Consider the following 27,546-nt stretch of genomic DNA (forward strand, 5'->3'; position numbering starts at 1 on the left):
GCGGGGCGATGAGGGGAGGAGCGGACTGAGGAGGGGAGGGGCGGACTGAGGAGGGCAGGGCAGCAAGGCACGACGAGGGCAAGGGGCGGGGGCGTACGCGGTTACCCTGTCACCGACAAGGAGTGATGGCATCGGTAGTTGCACTTACACTGTCGTGGCAACTGCGGGAGGAGGTTATTTGAGAGTTCCGTCCCCCCCACCTCCGCCCCTTCGGCTCCAGGAGCGGAGCGCGCCGCGCGTCGGGAGGCAGGGCTGCCGGAAGTGGCCTCACGTCGGTACCGCCTTTTCCGGCGGTCAGGGGCTCGGGCGACACCCGCGCCCGCGCACGCCGCGTTCCGGTATCCGGGCCGCCCGCCCCGCCCCTCGGCCGCCACGGCCTACTCCGCCGGCGCCATGGCCGCTGCGGTCGGGGACGGCGCGGTGAAACCGCTTCAATGCGCCATGAAGCTGGCCAACGGGGCCATCGAGCTGGACACCGGCAACCGGCCCCGGGTGAGGCGGGCGGGGCGAGGCGGGGGCGGTAGCCGACCCGCGGCAGCCCGGTGGGCGTGGGCGAGGGCGGGGCTGCGGGGTGGGCGCCTCCAGGCCTCTCCGAAGGCTCCGGGGCGCGGGCTCGGGCTTCGGCCGTGACCTTGGACAGCTCCCGTGGGTTCCAGCCCTCAGTTTTCCCGTCTGTTCATTAAGTCGGGAATATGAGAAGAGGTGTTTTCATTTGTGAAGGGGACTCAGGGGGGTCCGTGAAGCAGCCCTCCAAAGTGTATCTGGCAGACAATCCCGTGTGTTTGTATAGTTTGGGGGCGGGCCCTGTAGCTTTAGTCAGATTCCCGAAGGGGACGGTATCCATAAGAGGTTAGCTGCGGCTTTCCAGTCGCCTTCAGCGCTTGTTTGGAAGGAAATGCCGGCGGGGGAGGGGTGTGGCTTGTCTCCAAGAACGAGTGTTAATCCTAAGGGTGGCGACCGCCTGGAAAAGCCGGCTGAGTCACACCGGGCTGCCCAAGGAGGGGAGGAGGCCGCGGGTGCCTCCGAAAGGCATTCCGGTCTTCCATCCGCTGCCTTCCCCAAGTCGGGATCCTAGGGCAGCAAATGCCCCCACAAGTCAGAAATCCTTCCCGGAACCCATTTTATCCTTATCTGAGGTGTAGACTTAAAAGTGGGTAATTTGAGAACTGGGATGCAGCAAAACAAACAAAAAGCAAAGCACCATGCTATGGTTCCAAACGCCCTGAGCTCTATCAGGGAGCCCTGAACAGGGCGGCAGGGTCACCCTCTTGAAAATACTGACATTCTAGTGTCAGACTGCTGCGTGCCCAGGGAATACTTACTCTGGGGTTCGGGAAAGGATCTCCCAGAATCCGAGTCAGAAAGGCATTCTGAGGTTTACAACACACTCCCTGATTCACCTTCCAAGAAATATTTTTCTAAAGCCACTGAGTGAATGGCCCCTGAGTTACACAGGAAGAGAACTTGTTGCATACAGTGGAAAATGGCAGCACCTGCCAAGGCTCCTTACCCTGGCCCACTGACAGAGAACCTCCGTTCCTTCCTGTACTGGAGAGAAAGGCAGTGATGCCAGCTTCAAGTCTAGAGAAGAGGGGTACTCTCCATGCCCCAGCAGAGCAGTTACCAGTGAACCGGCTCGGCCACTGCAGGTGTATCTCACAGATAAGCAGGCACCACTGTTCCTGTGTTTCCACAAGGGCACCGAGCAGGCATGATGGAATTATGCGCCTCTACTGGCCTGACCGCTGCCATTTCTCTTCCCTGGGCACAGGAGGCATATACAGAATACCTGAGGAGCGTCCACTACATCTCCCAGGTGCTGCTAGAAGAAGTGGAGACTTCCAAAGGTACAGCTCCTCCCAGACCGGGCAGACCGTGGACAGCTTAGCCTTTGATGGGTCCCAGGGCCCCAGGCCTGGGGGTGTCCTGTGCCTTGCCTGCCGCGCCATTAGTCGAAGGTGGACGGCTGAGCGCTCAGTAAGCATGAGCGCAGCAGGGAGCAGGAAGGGCCGGCTGCCGTGACTGAGGGGATGGAGATGGGCTGGGACGTGACCAAAGACTGGACGCTGAACCTCAGTCCAGGGACGAGTGAGCTGCACGATGGTTGAGGGCTGGGGGCAGCATCCCAGCAGAGGGCGCTGCAAAGGCCCTGAGGCGAGAGGGTGCCAGACACAAGAAGGGTCGGCAGGCTGGAGAGGGGAAGGTGCAGTTGGGGCCGGTCGGCCCTTGGGATGGGCCTGGGGTTGTTCTGGCACGAGGCGAAGCTCGCGGAGGCTTTGTGGGGAGAGGCCGGCATGGGAGCAGATCCTCCAGGAGGCTCCCACAGTGAGGACAGCAGTGGTGGGACTGCCTGGAGGTGGAAGGAGTGAAGGGCTTGGGGCATGTTCTCTAAAGATGGGCCTCACCAAACATTCTGAGCGGACAGTGAGCTGCCCCGAGTTGGGGGGGAGGGCCAGGGAGCACAGGAGGCAGTGCGGGAGGTGGCAGGAGCAGACATGAGGGAGGAATTGAGGTCTCTGTCAGGAGCACATTCTGCTCGAGGTGTCCAGCAGCCCGACAGCAGTCAGGGAGAGGTGGGAGTCTCCACCCTGGGGAGCTAGGGAGCTCAGCAGAGCTCTGGGCACTGGGAGGAGGGCACGGTGGGAGCAGCCGCGAGGGGTCGTCCTAGAGGAGAGACCTGCGAGGTCAGGGAGCCCTCAGAGAAGGGCAGGACTGAGTGGGTGAGGGCCACTGCAATGGGAGCAACGTGGCTGAACGAGGGTGTGGTGAGGGTCTGGCCGTCACGGGAGCGGGGGTGGATCAGGTCTGGTGGGGTCCAGGGGAGAGTGTCAGGTGGCAGCTCCTACACCGTGAGTTTGCTGATAGGAGCGATTCCCAGAGGGAGTGCAGAACAGAAGTCCTCTAGCTGCACCAGGGGTGAGCTTGGACACAGCCAGGGGGCGGGAGATGGGTTTTGAAACTCTTTCTGTGAAACAGCCGTGCTGACTGCAGGGCCCACCTGGAGGAGGGGCTGTGAGTAAAGTGAAGCCGTCAGTGAGGAGAAAAGGCCCAGTTAGTTACAGAGAAGGCTCTGATGGCCCAGGCGAGAGGACAGGACAGCCACACACAGGGCCAGGAGGTAAACCCAGGGCAGATGGTCAGAGATGAGGAGGAAGTGGGCTCTCCTTTGTTTCTATCCCAGCAAGAATCTGACTAGTGATAGAGGTGATGGTGACCACCCTTCTTGTCGCTTGCTCCCCAGAAGCTGGGGAAACTGTGACCCCTGACACCTCGAAGATGCTGAAGCTGGCTGAGCAGTGTCTGGAGAGGGCCCAGTCGACAGCTGCCAAACTTGGTGGGTGTCCGGCAGAAAGCTTTCTTAGGGCATCCCCACCCCCCAAGTCTGCATGTCTTTTTTTTTTTTTAATTAATTAATTTTTTGGCCGCGTTGGGTCTTCATTGCTGTGCACACGCTTTCTCTAGTTGCAGTGGGTGGGGGCTACTCTTTGTTGCAGTGCGTGGACTTCTCATTGCAGTGGCTTCTCTTTGTTGCGGAGCACAGACTCTAGGCACACAGGCTCAGTAGTTGTGGCTCGCGGGCCTTAGAGCGCAGGCTCAGTAGTTGTGGCACATGGGTTTAGTTGCTCCACAGCACATGGGATCTTCCCGGACCAGGGCTCAAACCCGTGTCCCCTGCATTGGCAGGCGGATTCTTAACCACTGAGCCACCAGGGAAGTCCCAAGTCTGCATCTCCTTTGTGGAATGTCAGGCCCCTGTGCAGACCCTTGGCTACGTATGTCTTACAGGGAAAACATGCCTGAGGCCAGCCATGCCTGTGGCTGCCCCCGTCCCCTCTCCTACCAGCCGACACCGCCGGGTGTACTCGGATGAGGGAGGGAAGCTCTCTCCATTTCTGCCGCCTGAGATCTTCCAGAAGCTTCAGGCTGTAGAGTCACAAAGCTCTAAGAAGTAAGATGGGTCAGAACAGAAGGTGGGCTAAGCCTGGGTTTAGAGGCAAAGTGAGCTAACCATGGTAGATTTAGTCAAAAGGGATCCCAGAATGGAAATACCTGGTGCCTGGCAGAAACAAATGCAAATTGTCTCTGGAGCAAAGCACCTTCAACTTTCATAAAATGAGTGGTACATAGTCAAAGATAACCAAGCACAGAAAGAATCAAGAAACTGTAAACGAGAGGTAGCAGAAACAGACTTGTAAAGTCTTCAGATAGAGTTATGGGACACAGATTATAATACAATCACGCTTTCCGTATTCAGAGAAATAAAAAGCAAGTTTGAAAATACCTGCAGGGAACAAGAAGCTATAAAATCTGACTTATAATAGGGGTCAAATAGAATTTATAATAGGGGTCAAATAAGAACCAAGTAGAAACAAAAATACTGAAATTATTTTTAAACACTAATCAGAAATGGCAACAAATTATATCCTCCTGTAAACATACACACACGCACACAAAAAGAAGGGGACAAGTTTAAAACAGCAGAGTAGACCCAGCTGAAGACAGAATTAGAGAATTGGATAAAAGGTTAAAAGATACCCTGAATGGCTCACACACACAAAAAGACATGGAAGGTCTAAGGGGTTATTGGAATTCCAAAGAAAGATGAGAAAGAAAATGTGAGAGGAGCGTTACTTGAGGAGATGAAAGCAATTTTCTAGAACTGGTGAAAGACACTGAGACACAGATGCCAGAATCCCAGCAGGATAAGCAAGAGGATGGGCTCTTCCTGCTGCTGCTGCTGCCAGGCCTTGAGCCACAGCTACACCCTGTCTCTCCAAGTGCAGTTCTGGGGCAGGGCCAGGCACCAGACTTCCATCTCAGTATAGTCTTGTGTCCCCACGACTTACCTCCTCCCACCCATGAAAGCAGGAAGACGTGGGACCATAAGTTTTGATGGTGAGGGGGCTGTTGGTGGCTGTTACCAAGTAGCTGTGAAACACCCCCCACCCCTACCCCTCTTTCATGGGTTGCAAACTAATCTAGCTGTTTGGCTCACATGGTGCCTTCACAGAGTTTCATGCTGTTAATAAACACATGTGACTGGTGTGCATAAAGGTCTGGAATCCAGGCAGTAGGGCCATGTTTCAGGGAGGCAGGTGTCTCCCGCCCACCCCAGACCTCCTCCCTCCTTTACATTCCTGCCTGCCCCCATCACCACCTCCTCACCTTCCGGTCTCAGGGCAGGGCCAGGAAGGGACCTCAGGTGACCAGAGCATTCCTGGGCTTCCTGGAGCCTGGACAGCAGCTTGTCACCATTCCAGGGAGCTGACACCCCTGGAGGAGGCCTCCCTGCAGAATCAGAAGCTGAAGGCTGCCTATGAGGCCAGGATGGCCCGTCTGGACCCCAGCCAGGCCATGCAGAAGACATCCCTGGTGAGCGGAGTCCAGGAGGGTCTGGACTGAGGGCCGCGGGGGCAGTAGGCCTAACTCCACCCTCCCCGTCCTAGACCCTGTCCCTGCAGCGGCACGTGATGGAGAACCTGGTGATCGCTAAAGCCCGGGAGAAGACAGTATCCTTTCCGTGCATCCTTAGTGTGCAGAGGCTTCAGCTGAGGGAGGGGACAGGGAAGTAAAGATGCCAGGGTTCAGGTGTGGAAACAGAGTTCCTCCAGTTTCGGAGACACTTGTCCTCAGTGGGTGGTTCCTGCCCAGCCCCGCTTCCTCTCGCCTCCCGGCCTTTGCACAGGCCACCCTGCCCCTCCCAGCACCCACAGACTCCTCTCCACCCCTCAGGTCGACTAGGACTTGCCTTCCCTCCCTGAGCGGGCCTGTCCTCTGGCCCAGCCCCTCCTCCCACCCATCCCAACGGGCCCCGTGTCCGGCAGGGCGCTGGGACGCCGGGGGGTTCGTGCACGCCGCGTCGGAAGGGCCTTGACTCTGCCGCCCCAGCTGCAGAGGAAGATGGAGGAGCGCCGGCTGCGGCTCCAGGAGGCCGCCAACAGGTGCGTCTCCGCCTTCGGTCCCGGGACTACTGGGGGGGCCAGGTGGGGACTCCCGCGCCCACCTGTCCAGCCCTGAGGCCCTCAGACCTGTCCTTTCTCCCAGGAGGTTCTGCAGCCAGGTTGCCCTGACCCCTGAGGACCGGGAGCAGCGGGCCCTCTACGCCGCCATCCTCGAGTACGAGCAAGACCACGTGAGTGCGCGGGGCTGGGAGTCCGCAGGGAGGCCTGGGCCCCTGGGCGCGGCCTTGGCTTGGGAGGAGGGGCTTCCCGCGGGCTCTCCCCCAAGGTCTCCTGTCCTGCAGGACTGGCCAAAGCGCTGGAAGGCCAAGCTCAAGAGGAGCCCAGGGGACCTGTCCCTGGTGACCAGCCTGGTCTCCCACCTGCTCAGGTACCGGCCGTCGGCCCCTCCCCCGGCTGCAGGCTGATGGCGGAGAAAAGGATTAAGAAGGAGAGAGGAGCGAGGCAGTCTGGGGTGACCGCACGGGCAGCAGGCCACGCTGGCTCTCTCGGAGGCCCCCGCCTGTGACCCCGGGGTCTCCTGTCCGCGGATGGCCTTTCACGGGCCTCCTGGCTTCTCAGAGGGGCGGGACAGGCCTTACCAGCAACATTCAGCCGCGAGGACTAGTCCATGCGTCCCTTCTCTGAAATCCCTCACGGCGGGGCCACGTGGCCATTGGGTGGGGGTCGGGTAAGGGCCTCGCAGGGCTGGCGGGCCTTCTCAGCCCCCGGGTCACCCAGCGAGGGGACTGCAGCCCCAGCCCGACGGGGCTGCCTTCACACACTGCCTCTCCCCCTACTCACAGCGTCCCCGACCACCCCATCTCGCAGCTCCTGAAGAAGCTCCAGTGCGCCGTGTACCGGGCGCTGTACCCCATCGTGAGCAGGGGCGCTGCCTCGGCCCTGGGCTGCCGTTCCCTGCCCCCCGACGCCGACGGGCTGCTGGCTCCTGGAAGCCGGCGGCTCCGGCCCTCTCAGAGCCTCTACTGTATGCCCTCCCCCCCCGGAGCCCAGCCCAGCCCAAAGGCCCACAGACGGCGCCTCCGCCAGCGCCCCCATCCCCCCACCCCACCCCGGCAACCCGGACAGAGGGGCAGACGGCAGCCCCGCGGGGCCTCCCTCACCCCTGGCGGACACTTCATCCGACCTGCCGGGCAACGACAGCTCCTTCGGGGACCTGGAACAGTTCTTGGCTGCTCCTGAGAGGAGGGGCCGGGGCCCTGGGGGGCAGTCTGAGCCCCAGCCCCCAGGGGTGAGGAAGGAGCCATTGCTGGAGCAGCTGAAGGGCACCGTGCAGGACATACACGACGCCATCGGTGAGGTCCGCGCCACAGGCCGGGTGGGTGGTGGGGGAACTGCGCTGTCCAAAGCCCACATCCTCGGAAAGCTTGTCAGAGGCCTGGGATGGGCCCGGTCCGGTGGAGCCTTCCTGTGGGTGGCATCCAGGCTGGCCCTGCTCTGCAGAGCCCTCCCCTGGGGCCACGTGTCCAGTTCAGCAGAGAGGCACACACCCTGCCCAGAGAGCAGCTGGCGCTGGCAGTGGCCAGGGTCTCCCTCCATCCCTGGCTGTCTCCTCACGGGGCCACATAGGGAGGACAGCCGGGTCCATTTCAGTCTTGTGTTTGGGGGAGGGTCTGCTGTCAGGGCCTCTGGCTGCCAGGTGGTCCTAGCTGCCCCATTAGGTCCGACCCCCACCCTTCCAAACCCAGGGCTCTAGGTCTGTGCGGCCTGGTGGCGGCTCATCTTAGGTTTTTCCATTTTGAGAAGCGTGTGTGTGTTCCATAAGGAGCCCAGGGTGGCAAGGGACTTCACGTCCCTTCCAAGGAGGAAGGCTGTGAGGGTTTCCTGAGAACCAGCGAGAGTCCCAGCAGTCAGGGGCCTGTGTTGTCTGGGAGACTCTGGGTGAGCACCCCTTCCTCCCCGGTGGGGGGCGGGTTCCTTCATCTCCCTGGGCCTCAGATTTCTTGTCTTCAGATATGCTTCTGACGGTCCTCTGGGTGCCCCAGTTTGGGGTACAGACCCTTTTCAGAAAGAAGCTGTCTTATGCCCTCCCTTCCAGGCTTGTCTCCTTGGCCCCCTGGCGGAGCTGCATATGACCTTGTGACCCCCTAGGGATGAGGGCCCTGACTCCCTGCACCGACCTGGGCCGTAGCGTTTAGAAGTGGGGGGAGGCAGGGCCAGGCAGAGCCCCTCCTGCTGAGCCGGGAAGCTACCTGTGGCTCTGCCCATCCCAAGCCTGGCTCTGGGGCAGCAGGGAGGGGCAGGCAGGTGGGGACCCTGCCTGGGCACCCCAGGTTGGCTGCGGGTGGGAGAGGCCTCCAGGGGCCGCCAGCGGGGCTAGAGGTCCCAGCTGTCCCCACAGTGCCTCTGTACCGGCTCTGCTCCCGGCAGACAGGCTGCTCTCGCTGACCCTCCTGGCTTTTGAAGGCCTGAACACGGCCGCCTCCAAAGACCGCTGCTTGGCCTGTATCGAGGAGCCCTTCTTCTCCCCGCTGTGGCCCCTGCTGCTGGCCGTGTACAGGTACGGCCCCGCCACGTGTGCGTCCCTGAGCTGCCTTCCTCCCAGGCCTCCTCAGGTGTTGCGCATGTGCAGGCGGTGCCACGCGCACCCTCCCACGGCTCGGGGCATGGCCAGCTTTCCCCAGCCCCGCCCCTGTCCCCTCCCGGGCGGGGCCCTGGGCCGCTGAGCCGGGCCCCTCTCTGCCACAGGAGCGTTCACCGCCTGCGGGAGGCCGCCCTGAGCAGGAGCATGGAGCTGTACGGGAACGCGCCCCCGGCGGCCGTCGGCGTCCCCACCAAGCTCCTCCCCCGGGACCCCGAAGCCACAGCGGGCGGCGCCTACCCGTATTGTGCTGCCGCCCAGGAGCTAGGGCTGCTGGTCCTGGAGAGCTGCCCCCAGAAGAAGCTGGAGTGCATTGGTGAGGGGGGACGGTTTGGTTGGAGGAAAGGGAGAAGGGAGTCAGATGAGACGGAGTCGAGTCCCGTCCCGGAGGGCGACTGGAGTCTGCGCCTTCAGCCCTCAGCGGCAGGCCCTTCTCCAGTCCGGGGGGTGTGTGTCCCGTGGGACATGAGTGGTGGTGGTCCAGGCTCTGCCCAGACCTGCACGCGACGGGGGTGGCGCGGCGCCCGGGGCCGTACCGGGACGAGGTCCCCAGCCCCTCACCCGAAGCCTGGCTTCTGCGACGCAGTGCGGGCCCTGCGGGTCACCTGTGCCTGCGCGGAGGACTACTCCCGGGCTCGCGAGGCTGCGCCCCAGCCGGGCATCGCCGCCATGTGAGTCCCAGGAGGCCGCGGCCTGTGGTGGGGACTGGGCGGGAGGGGCTGCCTTCAGAGGCCAGGGGAGCGGGAACCCTGCCACCCAGGCCCTGGCCCCGGCGCCTCGGGTTCCCGCCCGGCGCCTGGCCCTGCTTCTCCTTGAGGAGAGTGCGGCCCATTTCCACCAAAGACCCCGGGCTCCAGCCCTGCTGACGACGCGGTCCGGCCCCTCGCTAACCCGGTGGCGTGTGCCCCCCTCAGGTGCATGCTTGGGGAAGCCGCCCCGGTCCTGTCCTGGGGAAGAGCCCGTCCCCTGTGCTGAGCCCCAGCCTGGGGTTCCTGCACTGCCCCTGCCCCAGCCTCCTGAGGTGGGCAGGGGTCTTCCCCACCTGGGTTCTGCCTTATCTCACCTGCACCAGCCTGTAGCCAGCAGCCTGCCCTGGCCCTGGCGCCCACCTGGGGCTGGTGACCCTCACCCTGTGCCAGAGACCGGGGTCGTCCTGAAAGCACCTGTCCTTGCAGCCAGCTGGGTGGGCTGCGGGGTCAGGCCGGGGGACCCACCTGGCTCTCACCGGCCACCATCACTATTGTACCATCTGGTCTCCGAAAAAGTTGCAGCAGGTGAAAGGGCCCCAGAACTGAAAGCATTTCCGAGTCCCAGCTGCAACCCCACGCCAGCGCTCTCTCTCTCCTCAGGACATCCAAGGAGTGGGGGGGGGGGGGGGGTCGCTGTGTGTCCCTGCAGGTGTGTGGCACCCAGGGAGGTGGGGGCAGGAGTCCCTGGTTGGTCATCAGGTTCAAACCAGTCTGCCGCTGTGCTCCTCGCCAAAAGTACTGGCCCGTGGGCCCTTCGCCAGGGTTTTGAGCATCCCCCAAGGCCTCCCTCCCTCACTTAGGTGCTTCTTAGGGAGGGTCTGGGGTACCTGGAGTGGTACGTGAGTGACCCTGATCCCAGGAGTGAGCAGGCTGCCTGGGACACGGGCTATCCTCTCCGTCCTCCCGTCCCAGGGCTCGGGCCAGCTCACGGGAGAGCTTCACCGTGGGGCCTCCTTGGTCCAGCCCTGGGCTCTGCGGCACAGGGTCCCCGTTCAGGATGGCCTCAGCGATCCCGGGTGGTCTCTTGTCACGCTGACCCAAGCCCACCCCCAGCCCCCTGAGGCCGGTGGGCAGGAGAGGCACGGGGACAGCATCCAGCAAGCCCAAAGCTGCTCCAGGGACCTAGCTGGGAGGCTTCAGGGCTGTGGGGACTGAGCAGCGCCCCCGGTCCCTGGAGCCTCCTGGCCGGCTCTGCGTCTCCCCAACAGTGGCGCCGACGACCTGCTGCCCATCCTGTCCTTTGTGGCGCTGAGGAGTGGCCTCCCCCAGCTGGTGTCGGAGTGTGCAGCCCTGGAGGAGTTCATCCACGAGAGGTGGGAGCCTCGGGCCAGCGTGGGGGCTGAGCTCGTGCTCCCACCCATGCACGGGGCCCACGGCCCCTCTCCCTGCCCCTCACCCAGCACACCGCCCAGAGGAGCCATGGGGCCATCCCCTGAGCAGCGTCTGCCTGGGGAGTGGGCCGTCCCCCAGCCCAGCGCCCTGACAGCCCGTGGGACCTCAGCATCCAGGTTCTGCCCCGCCAGGGCAGGTGCCCCTTCCAGAATGTCAGGGTCTCCTTGCATCCCTCCAGTGACAGGTGCTTGTGCCACCTCCGTGCAGGTACCTGATCGGAGAGGAGGGTTACTGCCTGACGTCACTGCAGAGCGCCCTGAGCTACGTGGAGCTGCTGCCCCGGCGGGCCCTGGGCAAGTAGCAGAGGACGGGCTGGCCAAGGACTGGCCCAGAGGCACCTGCGTGGGGCGGTGGGCTGGCCGAGGTGGGGCTCTCGCCCCCGCCTGACATCAGCCCCTAAGGCTCAAGGAGGCCCCTCTGCTCCGGATACGATGGGGCTGACCCGAGTCAGCTCCCAGGAACCAGACCCTTCTCTTTCCTGTCCCCACCTGTGAGAGGCCCCGTGCAGGGAAACTGGGCGCCCCTGGGGCCTGCACACTCCAATGGCTCAGTCCGCTGACACCCTGCAGGCCCCGCAAGCCCAAGGACAGAGGGGCCGTGGGCCTGACCGAGGGCAGGTCTGCTTCTCTCCCTTCCCGTCCCCTGTGACACGCGGAGCTCCCTGAGCCAGGTTCTTGTCTGAGTCGAGAAGAGAGCTTGTCACCCCACAAGAGGCCTGGGGCCCAGGTGGGTTTAGACTGTGCTGTTTATTGGTCACTGACCACTCTGTCCTGGAGACCCAGGTGTCCCCAGGGCACCCGCCCATGTGTGGGAGCTCTGAGCCACACTCCCACCCTTGGTAATGGGCACAGACATCCTGAGACCCCTGGCGAATCCCCACCCCCACTCAGCCACTTCAGGGTCGGTGTGAACCCAAGGGTTGGCGCCTGCCAGGAGCCCCACCACCTGCCCACCCTGACTGTTACAGGCCCCTGGGCAACCACTGACCCAGCTGGAAATAAAGAGGTCACTGGTGTCTCCGTCAGCGCGGCTCACCTGCTCCCCGTCCCACTGGCCGGGCGGAGGACTGGGCAGCACAGCCACTCCCAGCCAACCAGCCAGAGCCAGAGGGTCCCAGAGGCCCCTGGGGCCATCGCCAAGCCCAGCCTGCCTCCCAGACCTCTGCCCAGGAGTGGGATCCGTGGGGCTGCTCCTTCTAGCACTGGACACACTTGGGGGTGCCTAGCAGGTTGGCAGGGTCAGAGGTCATCACTGGGCAGGATCTGAGCCCGGACCACTCCTCCCGAAGGGTTCCCAGGAGTCATGTTGCTCTCCAGGTGGGGAACACACGCAGGTGGCCCGGCCCCAGCCCCAGGCAGCATCTGTCACCATGGCAGAAAGTGGTGTGGGAGCAGCGTGTGGGTCCCTGGGGAAGGCCCAGCTGGACCTGACTGTGTGTTCTGTGCACGCAGTGTCCCAAGGCTGTGCGGGAACCTCGTGAGGAAAGTGAGGCACAGAAGGGGAAACGCCTTCTCCAGGCCACAGCTCCCGGTGGCAGAGCTCTCTTTGAGCCCAGCAGGTTGACTCCGGAGGCCAGAGGGGGCCGGGGACGTGACCCCAAGGGAAGGCCAACCTGAGTTCCGGGGGCAGCTGCCTCTTTCGGGAGCCTTTGCCCACCAGCACCCCAGGAACGACAGGCAGGCACCCGCCTGCTCACCCTGCCCTGCCCTCAAAGCTCTCAGTCCCTGAGTCCCTGCCCTCTCCAAAGGAAGCCCCCCAGTCCTGGACACGAGGCCCAGCCAGCCATGAAGCCTGGGGAGGATGACCCCCCTGCTCCAGGCCTTGGCGGTCTCAAGGATGGGATTTTAAGCCCCCTTTCATAGAGCAGGTGGACGATGGAGCGAAGCCTGACCGTGGGCGCTCCTGCTGGCTTTGGGGAGCTCTCTGGAGGCGCTGATCAGACGGCCTTCCTCCTGCTGGCTCTGGGCCAGTCCTTCAGCCTCTCCCAGCCTACAGCCGTTCGTAAGACGGTGAGTGATGGATTCTTCACACAGAAATTCCTCCAGATCAACACGAAAAAGGCAGGAGCCCCAGTCAGGAAAATAGCAACGGCTGTGAACAGGCTGTCTTCAGAAGAACTTTAAAAAGCTCATCAGCATAAGAAGAGGTGTTTAAAGTCATTTTTAAAATCAAGAAATGCAAATTAAAACACAAGACCTTCCCTTGCGCTGAACTGGTGAAGATGAGAAAGCTGGATGATCGGGAGAGTGGTGTTGCCTGGGAGACTGGACCCAGCCACACAGTGTGCAGCGTGCTGGGCGGTGGTCCGGGGAGCTGCGGTCCTGGCAAAGGTAGGTATTAACTGACCCTGCCACCCATCTGCTCCGCCCGGCTATAGCCCAGGGTCACAGGAGGACCCCTACGCAGCTGGCGCTGAGGCAGTGTGGCATCCACCCCCCTGCTGTGTAACAAACCAGCCCACTCACTGGCTTAAACATGGGACAGCCATTTGCTTTGCTTGTGAAACTCCCACCTCGGCAGGGTTCAGTGGGGACATCTTGTCTCTGCCCCACCTGCAGCATCAGCTAGGTCAGCTTCCAAGTTGGGGTGACCCAAGATCAAGGGGTTGGAGTCATCTGGAGATTTGTCTACATGTCTGCCATCAGCGAGGGCCTCAGGGCTGTGGGAACAGCTGTGGGAGGCCTGCATTCGTTTCCTGTAACTAGCTACTGGGGAGCTTAAAACAACAAAAATTTACTCTCAAAGCCCTGAAGTCTGAAGTCAAGGCGTCCACAGGGCCGTGGCCCAGCAGAGTGCTAGACGAGAACCCTTTCCTGCCTCGTCCAGCTCCGGGGGTTCCTGCAGTCTCTGTCTGTAGCTGCAAGCCTCTGCATCCATCATATGCCTCCTCCCGAAGTATGTAACCTTGCTCCTTACAAAGACATCATTCTGACAGGGTTTAGGGTCCACCCTAATCCAGTCTGACTTCGTCTTAACTTGATTATATCTCCAAAGATCCTATTTCCAAATATGCTCACATTCCCGGGTTCCATGGATTTTGGACATCATTCAGCCTTCATTATTCGGCCCCTTCATGCAGCTGCTTTCCTCCCAATATGTGGCTAGGTCCCAAAATTGAGCGTCTCAAGACAGCAAGGCAGTTTTATGACTTAACCTGGAAAGCCACGCAACGTCACTTCCATTCAACGGGTCTTCTATGGGACTACTCCTCTAAGGGAGGACGGTGCAAAGACCTGCTCAGGTTCAAGTGGCACACTGAGACAGAGCATGCTCCCTGGAGTAGCACACAACAGTTAACAGCGAACACCTGGGGCCACGCAAACAGCACTCAGAGCAGGAGCGGAGAAGCAGGGCTGGATACAGAGCAGAACATCGGATCCGGTGCCTGGAAGCGACTCTGACCTAGGCAGAAAGGCGCCTTCACGCCGCCTCAAAGAGGCCCGGGTTGCTGATTTTTTGGGGTTTTTTGGTGGGGCGAGGAGGGTGCGGCGCCCCCAGCAGTGGGAGAGCGGAGTCCTAACGACTGGACCGCCAGGAAAGTCTCCTGAGGTTGCAGTTTTAAATGACGCTGAAACGCCCGGCCGGCTTCCACCTGGAGCGCTGGCCCCGCCAGAGGGCGGCTCGAGCCCGCCCTCCCTCCCTCCCTCCCGTATCTGGTCAATCCCGTTAGGCAACGAGAAGGGTCCTGTCACTGTTGGGGTAACCCCGCCCCCAGGAGATTGCCCCGCCCCGCGTCCGGTCCCCGCTCCCAGCAGGCGCACGAAGAGCCACGGTACCTGCTTCCTCGGCACCCTGGCGCTCCCGAGGGTCCAGCTCGGGAGGTCGGCGCCCGCCTCGGTGGGAGCGTCCGCGGTGTGCCCCCTGTCCTTGGCTCCGCAGGCCGTGGAGGTTCGTGCTCCCGGGCCCTCACCAGGCCCCGCCCTGTCCGCGTTGGCGGAGGGGGCGGTGCCCGAAGAGACCCCGCCCCTAACGTCACGGCCGAGGGGTGGAGCCGGCCCGACGGAAGCGAGGTGCTGCTGGAGAGGCCCGAACAGAGCAGCGGGCGCTCGGGGACTGCTGGTGAGAGACAGGTAGGGCTGTCGTTCTCCGGGCCCACAGCACGATCTGCTGGGCAAAGGGGTCTCTGTTCGGGAAGGGAGACTCAGGTGGCGTACGTCTCCATGGAAGGGGGTGCTGTAGATACCAGGGGCGCACAGTTGGTGGGGGACCTGTGGATGCAGGCGAGGGCTCTGGAGGCGCGCAGCGGGCAGGGAGGGGCCTCTGCGTCCTGATACCCTATTCCCGCCCGCTAGCATGGGCAGCAGCTCGCTGTCCGAGGACTACCGTCTGTGCCTGGAGCGCGAACTTAGGCACGGCCGCGCGGGCGTGTGCGGGGACCCATCGCTACGCGCCGTGCTCTGGCACATCCTGGTGGAAGACTTCGACCTGCATGGGGCGCTGCAGGATGACGCGCTGGCACTACTCACCGATGGCCTGTGGGGCCGCGCCGACCTGGCCCCTGCGCTACGCGGCCTGGCCCGCGCCTTCGAGCTGCTGGAGTTGGCCGCCGTGCACCTATATCTGCTGCCTTGGAGGAAAGAGTTCACCACCATCAAGGTAGGGCGCCGAGCCGAGTGGGGGCCCCTGCCCAGGCTACTGGGAGTTGGCTACCATCGGGACGGTGGCTACCGTCGGGCATAAGGGATTTCAGGTGTCCTCAAAGGCTGATAGGTTTCAGAGAGCTCAGTGTGCTGAGGGGTCCTGGGCGTGTTGGAGCATCTCTTGGCCGATGTTCCCCTTTGTACTCCTGGGGCTGAGAACATGGGGTGGGTGGAGGTCACCTGTTTGGATACCTGCTTTCTGAGGGGGATCCTGGTCCTTAAAGCTTGCATTACTGCCCTCCCCAAAGTGGCCTTGTGGCCCCAGTTACCATAGAAATCCTAGGACAGGCACACAGGATGGACTGGGCATTCCAGGGTCACCCTAATCTCTCCAGGAGAGATTTGTGGCTCCATTTGTGGAAGAGGACATGGTTATCCCCTATGAAGTAGGCAGGGGCTGGGGGTGCCCCTGCATGTCCTAGTGGAGCCGGGCTAAACAAGTACCTAGCTCACCCCACAGCCTGGGTAGAGCTGAGCCCAGGGCTGGCCGGGCCCCTCCAGGTGAGCTGCAGGCTGGCAGGAGGGGGCAGGCTGCCTTGTGCTCTGAGCTAATTCAGAAGAGTGGGAAGGTAATGATGTCACTGGGCACGTGGGCGTCCGCCTCCACTGGTTGCCATGGCAGCAGCAGCCTCTCAGTGAGGTGAGCCGTGGAGCCCACTGCTCCACTGGGACACCTGCTGTTCTGAGGCTCTAGGACTTTCATTCATCGGTTCAGACGAGGGCAGGATGCAGCCCCATGGGGGGCCAAGAGCAGAACAGACAGGCCTGATCTTGACACGCTCACGGGCTTCAGCACTGGGCAGACCTGGATGCGGTCTGCTTCTGCCGGCTCTGTGGCTTGGGGCAAGTTACCTAATCTTTTGGAATCCATTCCTTCCTCCATGAAGCAAACACAAGGACAGTCTAGCACAAGGTCCATTGTGAGGGGTGAGAGCACAGCCCTGAGCACAGTCTTACAGCAGTGCCCCATCTGTGGAGGTCCTCTCATTAGCTGTAAGCAAAGGTACACTCACAGGGTCCCAGGATCAAAGACCTGTAGACACGCGAGACACACGTTATCACCATCCTAGGGACGCTTCTAGTTCCTTTGCAGCCTGGAGCGTCCAAAAACTACAGATGTTCCATCCGTGTGGTGGAAAGCTGCACAGCTGGAAAAGTGAATGGTTAGGCCTCTGTCGTGTTAGGGAAAGCTCTCAGAAACTGGAAAAGCAGAGTTCAGAATGAGGCGTTTAGGAGGCTACCTGCTCAGAGCAAATAAGCACCTGTATTCTTTGTGTGTTTGCATGACCACTCAGCAGGTACACGGGAAACTAACTAAAGTAGCAAACCCCCACAGGTGAGAGGAGGTGGAGAGGACCCAGAGGGCAGCGAGATTTCTCAACAGGGCCTGTTTATTTAGTTTGTTCTATGACCCAGGTGAAATGTGTTAGATTAAAAAATTGTGATGCCTGGGCCTACGTCAGCCAGTGAGATCAGAGTTTCTGGGGGTGGCCCTGAGCATCTATGGTTTTTTTGTTTTTGGCCGCACAGCTTGCGGGATTTCAGTTCCCCGACCGGGGACTGAACCCAGGCCCCAGCAGTGAAAGCGCCAAATCCTAACCACAAGACCACCAGGGAACTCCCAGCATGTATGTTTTTAAACAGCTCCTCTGGAGGGAGCATCAGCACATCCCAGACCGCCTTGGGGCCATGCTGCCCCCTGGGGTGAGGATGGTGGCCCCCAAAGCAAGCCACTGCCAGAGTGCAGCTGAGGCGGGGGCAGGTCTGCGGGAGGGTGGGCTGCGGCCGACCGGCCCCCTCCCTTGCAGACTTTCTCAGGGGGCTACGTGCACGTGCTGAAGGGCGCACTCTCGGAGGACCTCCTCATCCAGAGCTTCCAGAAGATGGGCTATGTGCGCAGGGACGACCACCGCCTTATGGTGGCCGCCCTGCCCCCCGCCCGCCAGCTTGTGCAGGTGGCCCTGGGCTGCTTTGCCCTGCGGCTGGAGTGTGAGATCCTGGGCGAGGTGCTGGCGCAGCTGGGCACCAGCATGCTGCCAGCCGAGGAGCTGCTGCAGGCGCGGCGGGCCAGCGCGGATGTGGCCTCCTGCGTGGCCTGGCTGCAGCAGCGGCTAGCCCGCGAAGAAGAGCCACCACCTGTTCCCCCCCGTGGCTCCCCGGCCCGGTGCCAGGCCCGGCTGGACCTGTACCGGGACCTGCAGGAGGATGAGGGCTCAGACGAGACCAGCCTATACGGGCGAACCTCGCCAGGCCTCGACTCACCCCCCTCGGAGCTAGCCTGCCAGCCTCTGTTCTGGGAGCAGAGCGCCAGACTGTGGGGCGTGGGGGGCGTGGGGGGCGGGGCCTGGGAGGCTGAGGCCAGCAGCCCGGCCTCGGAGGAGGAGCCTGAGGCCGAGGCCTTCTCCCTCCTCTCACTGCGCCAAGAGCTGCTCAGTCGGCCTGGAGACCTGGCCACCCCCCAAGCCCCTGGCACCCCTGAGCAGGCCAGCCCCCCACGAGTCCCCGAGCCCCCCGGCTACCAGACACACAGCTGCCTGGGCCCTGGCGCCCTCCCCACCCTCTGCTGTGACACGTGTCGCCAGCTGCACACTTCCCACTGTGCCACCCTGGCCACCTGCCGCCTGGGCCACCCTTTGCGCGCCGTGCACGGAAACCACCAGCGGCGCCTGTGGCTGCAGCGAGCCCAGGTGGACACCTTGCTCTACGATGCCCCTAGGCCCGCCTGGCCCTAGGCCCAGGGCTTTCTGGAGACATGTTCCGTGGTGCTTTTCTGGGCCTCATCCCTCCTCAGACCCAGGCCACTGGCCACCCTGCTCCTCCTGCCCCCCCAGGGGTGCTGAGCACAGCGGCAGGTCGGGGGGCATGGAGACTCAACCCCGCTACGTGAGAGGTGGGGGCCGTCTTCCTCGGAAAGCTGCCGGCCCGCCCCCAGGGAGCACCGTCTCCCTCCTCTCCCACCCCTCCCCGGCCCACCACTGGCCCCAGCGCCGCAGCTCCTGACCTGCTCCCTGCAAGTGCCCAAAGGGGTGCTCCACAGAGGAGTGTCCTTAGGGGCTCAGGTGACCTCATGAGCCCCGGAGCTTTGCTAAGACCATTCTAGGGGCTCTGCCAGGTGCATGGCTGACCCGGCTGAGGGGACCTGGTCCCCCATGGGTGTCACAGACCAGCACTGAATGAGCTGAGTGCTGGCCTGAGACCAGCCCCATGGGCTCCAGTCAGAGCTGGGCGGGGAAGCTGGACCCAAGGACAGAAGAGAAATGATCTAGTCTCCAGCCAGCGTGAGTGCCCAAGAGTTCCAGAGAACAGCAGGCGGGAGACAGGGAGCCAAGGAGCCCAAGAGGCTGTCACCCCACTTCCGGGTGGAGCGTGGGGGCTTCTGAGCAATCAGTACCCCAGCAGCCTCCCTGCTACATCTTCCTGCTGTCCGGCTTCGGAAGGCAGGGTGAGAGATCTCCAAGGCTCCCACCCCAGAGCCCACCTGGGTCCCGTGGTAAAGATGCACCAGCTGCCAGCCGCCAGCCCGCTCACAGGGCTGGAGGGGGTGGGTCTGCCCAACTGGGCCTGGGGTGGGGCCAGTCTTGTGTGTGGCCCCTCCCCCCACACCTGTCCATCACGCGAATCACAACTTCAGAGTACATTAAAGGACGCTGGATCCAGCTGCGTCTGTGAGGAAAGCGTTTATCTCTCCGAGGCCCAACCATGTCCCTCCCCAGGAGCCTCAGTGGGGAGTGGGGACAGGGCACAGCCCCCAACCCAGGGCTGTCCCTCTGGTGGGCTCAGAGCTGCCCAGACTCCAGTCCACCCAGCTGGCGGCACCCCACCCCCCACCCCTCCTTCCCACTCTGAGTCCTGCAGCCCCAGCGGGGGGTCACTGTAGCCTCTCCCTTCCCAGGCCGACCCTGGGGATCAAGTGGGGACAAAGGTGACCACGTGGGGTCTGCTCGTCCCAAGCCAGAGACACCTCCTGAGATGGGCCCAGCCAAATTTCCTCCTGGGAAGTGAGGGTCTGAGGGCTTGGCAACAGGTGGACCCAGCCCAGCCACCAGATGGCAGAGCCACGAGATGACAGAGCCACCAGGTGGCGCCCGGCAGGGTGTCTGGGCCTGCAGGACGCACCCACCGGCATCCCCCGTGTCCACACGCTGCTGTTCTGGGGCAGCGGTGGGCAGAGGTGCAGGAAGCGGTGCAGTCAGCTGGAGGAGCTGGTCGGTCCTGGCTGAGGGACAGGCCAGGCCGCAGGGGCCCCCACCCTCAGGGCTTGCAGCGCCGGCTCTGGCTCTCAGCGCCTGAGGATGTGGCCGGGGCAGCACGCTTGTTGCGGTGGTGGGGGAAAGTGGGCATGAGCTCCGGCTCGCAGGCTGCAAGGAGGGGGCTGCTCAGCGCCGGGTGGGGAGGGCCCCCCACGCCTCCCTCTGCTCCCCTCCTGGCCCTGCACGCGGTTCCTGCAGCACGAGCAGCCCGTGCCTGCTCGGGCCCCACTGCCCACCTGCCCAACAGTGGCCCCAGCCCGGACAGGGACCCCCAGCCAAGCGCCGGCCAGGGGGCGGGGGAGACTCACGCAGGGGCTTCTCTTTGAAGTAGGAGCTCTCCAGGCAGTCGCCGGCCGTCGCCCTGGAGAGAAGGCCTTGCCGTTCGTGGGGCCCAGGCCTGGCCGAGGCCCATCTCCCTCACACCCGCCCCGCACGGCAGACAGCTGGGTGGCAGGTAGGGATCGGGGGCCCAGAAACCGACAGGAGCCTCAGAAAGGGCTTCATGACCTGGGTGGGCAGAGGCCCCGGCCTCACAGGCATATCTGGGACCCGCAGGCCGGGTCAGCACCTTTTCTTGGGGTCGTACATGAAGAGCAGGTTCAGCAGGCGCAGGCCGGCCTCCGAGAGCCACGGGAACTTGTGCTTCAGGTTGTTGTAGGGCTGCTTCCTCAGACTGTACTGGCTCACCAGTGGCAGCTGGGAGAAGCCCTGTGGGGGGGAGGGGGAGTGGCAGCTGCAGGCTGGCGGCCGGCAGGGGGCAGGAGAGGGGAGGGCAGGGCCGACACTCACCGGCCAGATGTTCTCACTGGGTGTCCCCAGCAGCTGTACGATCAGGTCCACCTGGTGGATCTCAGAAGCGCCGGGCAGAAGGGGCTTATGGGCCAGCAGCTCGGCCAGGATGCAGCCCACGGCCCTGCAGAGGAGCACGGGGCCTCGCCTCAGCTCCTCCGGCCCCGCAGAGCACCACTCCGCCGGGCCTCGGCCCCCGGGGTGCTGGGGTCAGAAGCCGGGGGCAGAGCTGGGAGGAGGCCACGATGGGAAGGCAGGTGACCACTGGGTTCTCCCCCCGGGCCACGTGAGCTGGCACCAGCAGGCCTCTCTAAGTGGCCACAGGGGCGGGTCCTCAGTGATGGGGGCCGTGAACGCTGAAGCCGTCTTACACTGCCTCTCGGGACCCCAGGCGCAGGCCCACCTTCCTGGGAGTTGGGAGGCTGGTGCGATCCCAGCCCCACTCCTGCCCTGCCAGCTCCCACAAGACCACCCCGCCCTGCCCAAGGCCCTGGGTGCATCCACCCCTCACCACATGTCGATGCTGGTGGTCTGTGTGGTGGTCCCCAGCAGCAGTTCAGGGGCTCGGTACCTGCGAACAGGAGCCCCCACCTTGGGTCTGGCAGTTCCTCTCCTCTGGCCCGGCCTCCACGAGGCACTGTGGCCCTGCACCAGCCTACCCACCGGCCACCCCTCCCTGAGAGCCAGAGTCAGCCTGGGCAATGGAGCATGAAGCCCAGCTCAGCTGTCCCTTCCCCTAACCCGACAAGCACGACAGCACACGAGGCAGCGCAGCAGGGTCCTGTGCTGGCCCGTCCTATACAGGTCGGGGCTGAGCGACACACGGCAGAAAGCATCCTGCCCTAAAGCACAACCCCATTCTTCGAAATGTCGAGTGAGAAATAGTTACAGAGGACATGCACTGTTCTGTCCTCGCGTCGGTGGAGCCACCGCCCCTTCCGAGCAGCTCAGAGCAGCGCCCTGTCTGGACGGGGCAGGTCCTTCCCAGTGGCAGCTCTGCTCGGCCTCAGGAGCCATCCACACCCAGCCTCTGAGTGTGTGCAGCCCCACAGCTTAAAATCCTCCAAAGTCCTTGAGCAGCTTCAGCGTGACCCCCCCACTTCCCATGGTCCCCAGGGACTCACCAGAGGGTGACCACCTTGGGGGTCATTGGCTTCAGCGGGATGCCATAGGCCCGGGCCAGGCCGAAATCCGCTGGACAGATGGGAGGGACAGTGTCACCCAGTGAAGACTGTCCACTGACGTTTGCAACCAGCTTGTAGCGTGCAGGGTGCTTATCGGGACCGGCCTGCCGCCCTGTCGAGGTGGCGCTCATGGAGGCCCCCACCAAAGAGCCAGCACCTGCACCCACCTGTCTTCACGCAGCCCTTATCCGTCATGAGCAAGTTGGAGACCTTCAGATCCCTGTGACAAAAAGAGAACACCAGTGCTTCCCAGGAAACTGCGTGGGGAAAGAGGCTGTCACCGTCGCAGTGACGCTTAGAACATTTCCCCATACGTCTCCTCCTGTTTGCACTTTTTTATTTTTTTTATGTGGACCATTTTTAAAGTCTTTACTGAATTTGTTACAATATTGCTTCTGGGTTTTTTTTTGGTTTTTTTTTTGCGGTACGCGGGCCTCTCACTGCTGTGGCCTCTCCCATTGCGGAGCACAGGCTCCGGACGCGCAGGCTCAGCGGTCATGGCTCACGGGCCCAGCCGCTCTGCGGCATGTGGGATCTTCCCGCACCGGGGCACGAACCCACGTCCCCTGCATCGGCAGGCGGACCCCCAACCACTGTGCCACCAGGGAAGCCCTACTGCTTCTTTTTTATGCTTTGGATTTTCTGGCCGCGAGGCATGTGGGATCTTAGCTCCCCGACCAGCGATCGAACCCACACCCCCTGCATTGGAAGGCAAAGTCTAAACCACTGGACTGCCACGGAAATCCCTGCACTTCTTAAAAATAAGGACGGCAGGCAGTGCAAGGCGATTTGGCAGCTGGGAACACCAGAGAGAGCTCTCAGTAACTTTCTGAGAAACTGGCAGAGGCGGCCTTGAGCCCAGGTCTGACTTCCAGGGCTGTGTCTGATCCCCACCCAGGCCATGCGAGCCACCGAGGGCACACGGAACTGCTGCCTGCAAGGTCCTGCCCAGGCCTGCAAGACCCTCCCCTCTGCCCCTCCAGTCTCTGCCCTTCCTGGCCTGCCTTCCAGTAAGGCTCTCTCCAAGGCAGCACTTCTCAGAGCCTGACTCGCTCACACCATCGGCCCCCAGAGGAGAAAACAGGTATTATCTGCTCCTGGACCATCCGCCAGGAGCAGTCACAGAACCTCTACTGCATCGAGGCTGTGCCTGCTCCTCTCCTGGATACTGCGCAACGTCAACTGGCACTGGGTCAGTACTGGCAGTCACACTTCCCCCATGTCACAAACCAGCACTCCTCTGGAAAAATGTCTCCTGAGGCCCCGCCCCCTTCCAGGCCCGTGGACCCCGCCCACCTGTGGATGATGAAGTTCCGGTGCAAGTACTGGAGGCCCCGGAGCACCTGCAGCACGATGCACTTGACCTGTAGAGGGCCAGGATGCAGGGTCAGGGCAGCCTGCGTCTGCCACAGTGCGCCGAGCAAGGACTTGGGAAGCCCGCCACCAGAGCCCGCAGCCTCAAACCTGCGCCTCAGAGAAGGGTGTCGGCATGTTCTCCAGAAGGCTGGCCAGGTCCTGCTCACAGTAACCCATCACCAGGAAGATGCTGAAAAGAAGAGGGGGAAATGCAGGCCACCTCCCACCTCCTCCCAAGTGGGCCAAGGGACCCTCCTGGGGCAGCAGGAAGGGCAAGAGAGAGGGGCGGGCAGGACCCAATGCGGGGGCAGCAAGCGGCCCACTCACCTCTCCAGGTGGTTGCCCACAACCACCTCCTTCAGCTCCACGATGTTCGGATGGCGGAGGCGAAGGAGAAGCGTGATCTCTCGAAGGCTGCTGATGGGGACCCCTGCAACCCAGCGTGGCCTCAGCGAGCCCACCCCTGCAGTCAGGACCCCCTGACAGCCTCTGGGACCCCCACCCTTGCAGACAGGGACCCCTGACAGCCTCTGTGACCCCCCCCCCGTGCAGACAGGGACCCCTGACAGCCTCTGTGACGCCCATTCCTGCAGACAGGGACCCCTGACAGCCTCTGTGACCCCCCCCTGCAGACAGGGACCCCTGACAGCCTCTGTGACGCTCCCCTGCAGACAGGGACCCCTGACAGCCCGCTACTCGGTGAGCCCCCAACCCCTGTCTACATACATCCCCTCTCAGGGACCCCCATGCCCGCCGCTGTCAGGGCTCTGCCTGCTACTTCAGGGAGAAGCAAGGCCATCCTAACCAGCACCTTTAACTCTTCCCTCCTTCATCAAATGCAAGCAGCACTCTGTACTGACCCCTGTGCATGGCAGGTGGCCCCCAGTGCGCCCAGCACAGCCCTGCCTGCACAGGCAGCCACGGGGCTGTCGGCAGGGCGGCATGGAGCACACAGGTGCTGCCGGCTCAGTCTTGGGTGGGAAAGCCCTGTGGAGGGGTGACGCTGAGCTGAGACAGAAGATGAGGCAGTCATTCAATGGGAGGGTGAAGGGGATGAACCGCACAGGGCTTGGGGGGGCTGAGGCCTAGACTGTGTGGCAGGGGCCAGGCTGCAGCCCCAGAGATCAGCCTCCTTTGACCATCATGCAGACACCCTTGGGAAAGCAGGTGCGACTCGGGGGGGGCCTCAGGCAACTCACACCTTCCTCCCCCTCCCACATGAGCTCAGAGTGGTCCGGCGGCCCCTCCGCGCTCACCATCCTTCTCCTTGTCCATCCGCACTTTCTTCAGGGCGACAATCTCATCCGTTTGGGTATCCCGGGCCCTGTCTGCAATGGAAACTCCTCCAGGATAGGATCCAAGCCCGACCCCAGCGTGTGGCCTCCTGCCCCACAGGGGCTCCCTTCTCTTCCCCCTTGACTGCTGGGTACCCTGTGACAGCCCGTCCACACTCCTCGCAAGCAGCACCCGACCCTGCGAGATGTGCTCCCTGGGGAGTCCTCTGGCTTGAGCTGGTACAGGGTCCCTGGTTGTGAGAAGCTCCCTGTAAGTTCCTTCTTAGAGCTGGTATGCAGATCACTGCTTTGTGCTCTGCGGTTACTATGTTCTAACAGCAAATAAGGTAGCTTATCTTGAGAAAGGAACTCTTATTTTGTCAAAGTTGGCTCCCCAGAGCACTGTGCTCGATTGTGCTTCTTCCACACCCGTAGCCGCTTGATGCACACCGGTGTCCCAGCTGCTGTGGACGCAGCTCTGGTTGCTTCCCACGGTGTGTACTTTACGGCTATAACAGCTACCTCTACTCACGGGCACACATTAGCAACCTGATGCTTGTGTTTATTCAGGCGTGCTGTGAAATCTATGGCAATTACACCAGGGATTAGAGGTCACCTGTCCCCTCCTTCCAGCCCCGCCACAGCTGCTGCTGGGACAGTCCCTGGGCGCCCAGGCCTCCCACCGTGGCCACTCACACACAATGCCGTAGGTGCCTTCCCCAATGCGGTTCAGCTTCTCAAACTCCTTCACGCTCCGGCACCGTCCCAGCTGAAAGAGAGAGGTGCTGGCGGTGAGGGGATCCGGCAGCTAATGGAACCAGAGATGGATATGGACACGCAATTGGTACCAAAACGCCAGCTCGTGTCCTGCTCACCAAACAGAAAGGTCACCACACACCTGGGTTTGCAGGTGAGAAAATGGGGTGATGATGCTGGCCTCTTTGAATGTGATATCAAAGACGCTCTAACCACTCCCTTTCAATTCCATGGTCCAGATGTGTGCTGCCCAAAAGGAGGAACTGCCAGCCACATTTGGTTAAAATTAACTAAAATGAAAGTAAAAGTCCATTTCTTCAGCTGCATAAGCCATGTGAAGCGCTCCATGGCCCCACGCAGCTTGTGGTGACCATCCTGGACGATTCAGAAAACAGAACATTTCCACCATCACAGAAAGTCCCCTAAACAGCACCGCTCTAAATTATGCTCTGGGGTTTTCTCCGGCAGTCCACTGGATAGAACTCCGCACTCTAGGTGCCGAGGGCCTGGATTCAATCCCTGACTGGGGGAACTGAAATCCCACAAGCTGCAGGGGGAGGCCATAAATAAATAAATAAAGAAGCAAGCAAGCTCTGGACGTGGAAAAAGCTTGAAGAACTTCTCAAAGCATCTACCAAGCACAGTGGAAACACTTCTGCAGCAAAAACTGTCTCAATCATCCACACGTTACTTCTTCCTTTGGGTTATGAAACCGCCCAGGGGCACATAGCCACCCAGCTGGTGGCCATAGTTCCCAGCCTCCCTTGCAGCTGGGTGTGACCATGTGACTAAATCCTGGCCAATGGGATGCGGGCAGAAGGGACAAGTGCAACTTTCTGATCAAAGGAGGCTGCTTGCTGCTCACTCCTTCCTGCCCCTTGAGGCAGGCTAGGATTTGGGTGGGGCACAGGTGAAGCAAAGAGACAACCTGAGTGCCTGGCCCACCTGTGAGACGTTAGGGGAGCCAGAAATAAAGTCCTGTACTTACGCCACTGTATTTTGGGGTCTCCATATTCTAGCAGAGAGCCTGTACCCTAATACACCTTCAGTTGTAGCAGAATCAATGAGCACCTCCCCTTGGGTCGGAGAAGCACGTGCGGCAAGGTTCAAGTTCTAAGAGCCCTTCTCTGGACTCCCTGCCTCTATGTATCTTGCCCTCCATCCTGGGGAACGGAGTCAGAGTCACCTGGCCTGTACTGAAGCCCTTCCACGGTTTCAGCTCAACCTAGTTGTCCTCTCTCTCCCGTGACCCCCTGGTGCTTCTTGTGCGCTCTGTGCTTCGCGGGACTTTGCTCCTGCTGCTGCCCAGGTCTGGCAAGAACCCTCCTCGTCTCTGCGTGTCCAAAACGCACTCACATTTACCCGCCCAGCAGAAATGCTACCGCTTTGCAAAACTGCTTCCTGGCCCCCAGCTGAAAGCATTCTTTCTCTGAAAAATCCCGACACTTCCATCTCACAGCACCTACTATTGTGCACTGTCCTCGTCCGGGTATGTCTTAACTCCCCACTGAGAGCAGCTGCTGCGTGTCTCGGTGATGAACGACGGCGGCGGACGGCTCAAGGCGGGGGTCCTGCGTTCACTCAGCCAGCATGTTAGGATCCTTACTGGGCACTGAGGCGGCCTCTCAGGGCACCAGCAAGTGTTTAAAACAATCCGCCGCCAGGGTTCACACCTGCCCCTGCACGAGCCGTCTACCTTGGAGAAACCACCCAACGCCCATAAGCTTCACTCCCCTCACCTCTACAAAGGGTCCCCGAAAGGACTAAGTGACAGTTATACACGCAGAGGCCCCACACGGAGCAAGGCACAAACGAAGCTGCCGGGTCACAGGTGGGGCCCCGCGCCCAGTGCACCCACAGCCCGGTGGGAGACACGCCTCCAACTCTTCCCATGGCTACTGTCTCCCGACACAAGGCGCCCGTCCCCGGCACAAAGCTAAGAAACACCCGCGCTGCAGCGCGCTCTTGCTTAGGCGGCCGGAGGCCAGAGAGCCGGCCCTTCCCTCGCGCGGGCGTGACACGCCCCGGGGTCTGCAGACCGGCCGGGACCGGAGTCCCGGGCGGCCGCCGCCGGCTTCCGCGCCCGTCGCGAGGAGCTCTGGGACTGTCGTTCCCGCTCTCGCCGGAAACCTGGCGCTTTAGCGCGACACTGAGGGCCCCAGTGCGTTTCGGCTCCGCCCTGCCGCCGGCGAGGACACAACTACCCCGAGCAGCCCGTCGTCGCACCCTGTGCTCTGGAGGCACCGTGAAGAAGCCTTCCTTACGGATACACTTCAGACGGATCTGTTCCGGCTCCGGCTCCGGCTCCCCCATGCCGAGCTCAGCCCCACCCCACCCCCCCCCCCCCCCCCCACCCCCCCCCCACCCCCCACCACTTCCCATGTGCGCAGGCGCAGACGGGTGTTCCTCGGAGCAAGCGCATGGCCTACTTCCGGGGCGTCCCCTCCTCAGCAACGGTTACCAAGGAAACCTCCCGAAGACCCCACCCCACCCACGAGGACCTCAACTCCTACGATGCACTCGGACTACCAAGATTCTAGCTTTAGTTTTTGTTTTTTTTTTTCCAGCACGTGGGCCTCTCACTGTTGTGGCCTCTCCCGTTGCGGAGCACAGGC

At 62.1% G+C, this 27,546-nt stretch overlaps 3 protein-coding genes across 15 annotated transcripts; 2 read left to right on the plus strand and 1 right to left on the minus strand.

Annotated features, from left to right (window-relative positions):
• The first annotated feature begins 349 nt into the window (after nt 1-349).
• On the plus strand, nt 350-11,149 carry VPS9D1 (VPS9 domain containing 1). Its single transcript, XM_029203212.1, is given in 16 exon segments — nt 350-492; nt 1,772-1,847; nt 3,242-3,334; nt 3,787-3,949; nt 5,262-5,373; nt 5,448-5,510; nt 5,890-5,942; nt 6,046-6,133; nt 6,245-6,330; nt 6,746-6,938; nt 6,940-7,255; nt 8,331-8,460; nt 8,649-8,857; nt 9,128-9,212; nt 10,499-10,603; nt 10,890-11,149. Coding segments are annotated over 16 exon segments (1,965 nt in total). The 5' UTR covers nt 350-393; the 3' UTR covers nt 10,984-11,149.
• Nucleotides 11,150-14,244: 3,095 nt separating this feature from the next.
• Nucleotides 14,245-18,831, plus strand: SPATA2L (spermatogenesis associated 2 like). The gene is given in 4 exon segments (XM_029203304.1): nt 14,245-14,307; nt 14,310-14,752; nt 14,975-15,278; nt 17,131-18,831. Coding segments are annotated over 4 exon segments (1,734 nt in total). The 3' UTR covers nt 18,055-18,831.
• Nucleotides 18,832-18,984: 153 nt separating this feature from the next.
• Nucleotides 18,985-27,277, minus strand: CDK10 (cyclin dependent kinase 10). 13 transcript variants are annotated; one of them, XM_029203468.1, is made up of 13 exons: nt 27,196-27,263; nt 24,872-24,944; nt 24,158-24,229; nt 23,229-23,331; nt 23,010-23,091; nt 22,842-22,909; nt 21,713-21,765; nt 21,486-21,555; nt 20,873-20,932; nt 20,362-20,485; nt 20,159-20,280; nt 19,881-19,933; nt 18,985-19,680 (listed from the first exon to the last, which is right to left on the minus strand). In XM_029203468.1, the coding sequence occupies exons 3-13, from the start codon at nt 24,174-24,176 to the stop codon at nt 19,574-19,576; spliced, it is 861 nt and encodes a 286-aa protein (XP_029059301.1). In that variant the 5' UTR covers nt 24,177-24,229; nt 24,872-24,944; nt 27,196-27,263; the 3' UTR covers nt 18,985-19,573. The 13 variants fall into 13 exon arrangements, with proteins under 13 accessions (XP_029059301.1, XP_029059298.1, XP_029059256.1 ...); XM_029203465.1 differs by having other exon boundaries at nt 20,141-20,280; XM_029203423.1 differs by having other exon boundaries at nt 20,141-20,280; nt 27,158-27,257.
• Nucleotides 27,278-27,546: the final 269 nt, after the last annotated feature.

The sequence above is a fragment of the Monodon monoceros genome, unplaced genomic scaffold (genome assembly GCF_005190385.1).
Source record: "Monodon monoceros isolate NGI ecotype Baffin Bay Population unplaced genomic scaffold, NGI_Narwhal_1 Super_Scaffold_10, whole genome shotgun sequence".
In the NCBI taxonomy this organism is placed as follows: domain Eukaryota; kingdom Metazoa; phylum Chordata; class Mammalia; order Artiodactyla; family Monodontidae; genus Monodon; species Monodon monoceros.

Excerpts from the sequence above, each read along its gene's own strand:
- CDK10 (XM_029203470.1), bottom strand. The coding sequence starts at position 27,244 with ATGGGGGAGCCGGAGCCGGAGCCGGAACAGATCCGTCTGAAGTGTATC. Across the intron at positions 24,945-27,157 it reads CGGTGCCTCCAGAGCACAGG|CTGGGACGGTGCCGGAGCGT; the intron begins GTGCGACGACGG and ends TCTCTCTTTCAG. Across the intron at positions 21,766-22,841 it reads CGGAACTTCATCATCCACAG|GGATCTGAAGGTCTCCAACT; the intron begins GTGGGCGGGGTC and ends TTTTTGTCACAG.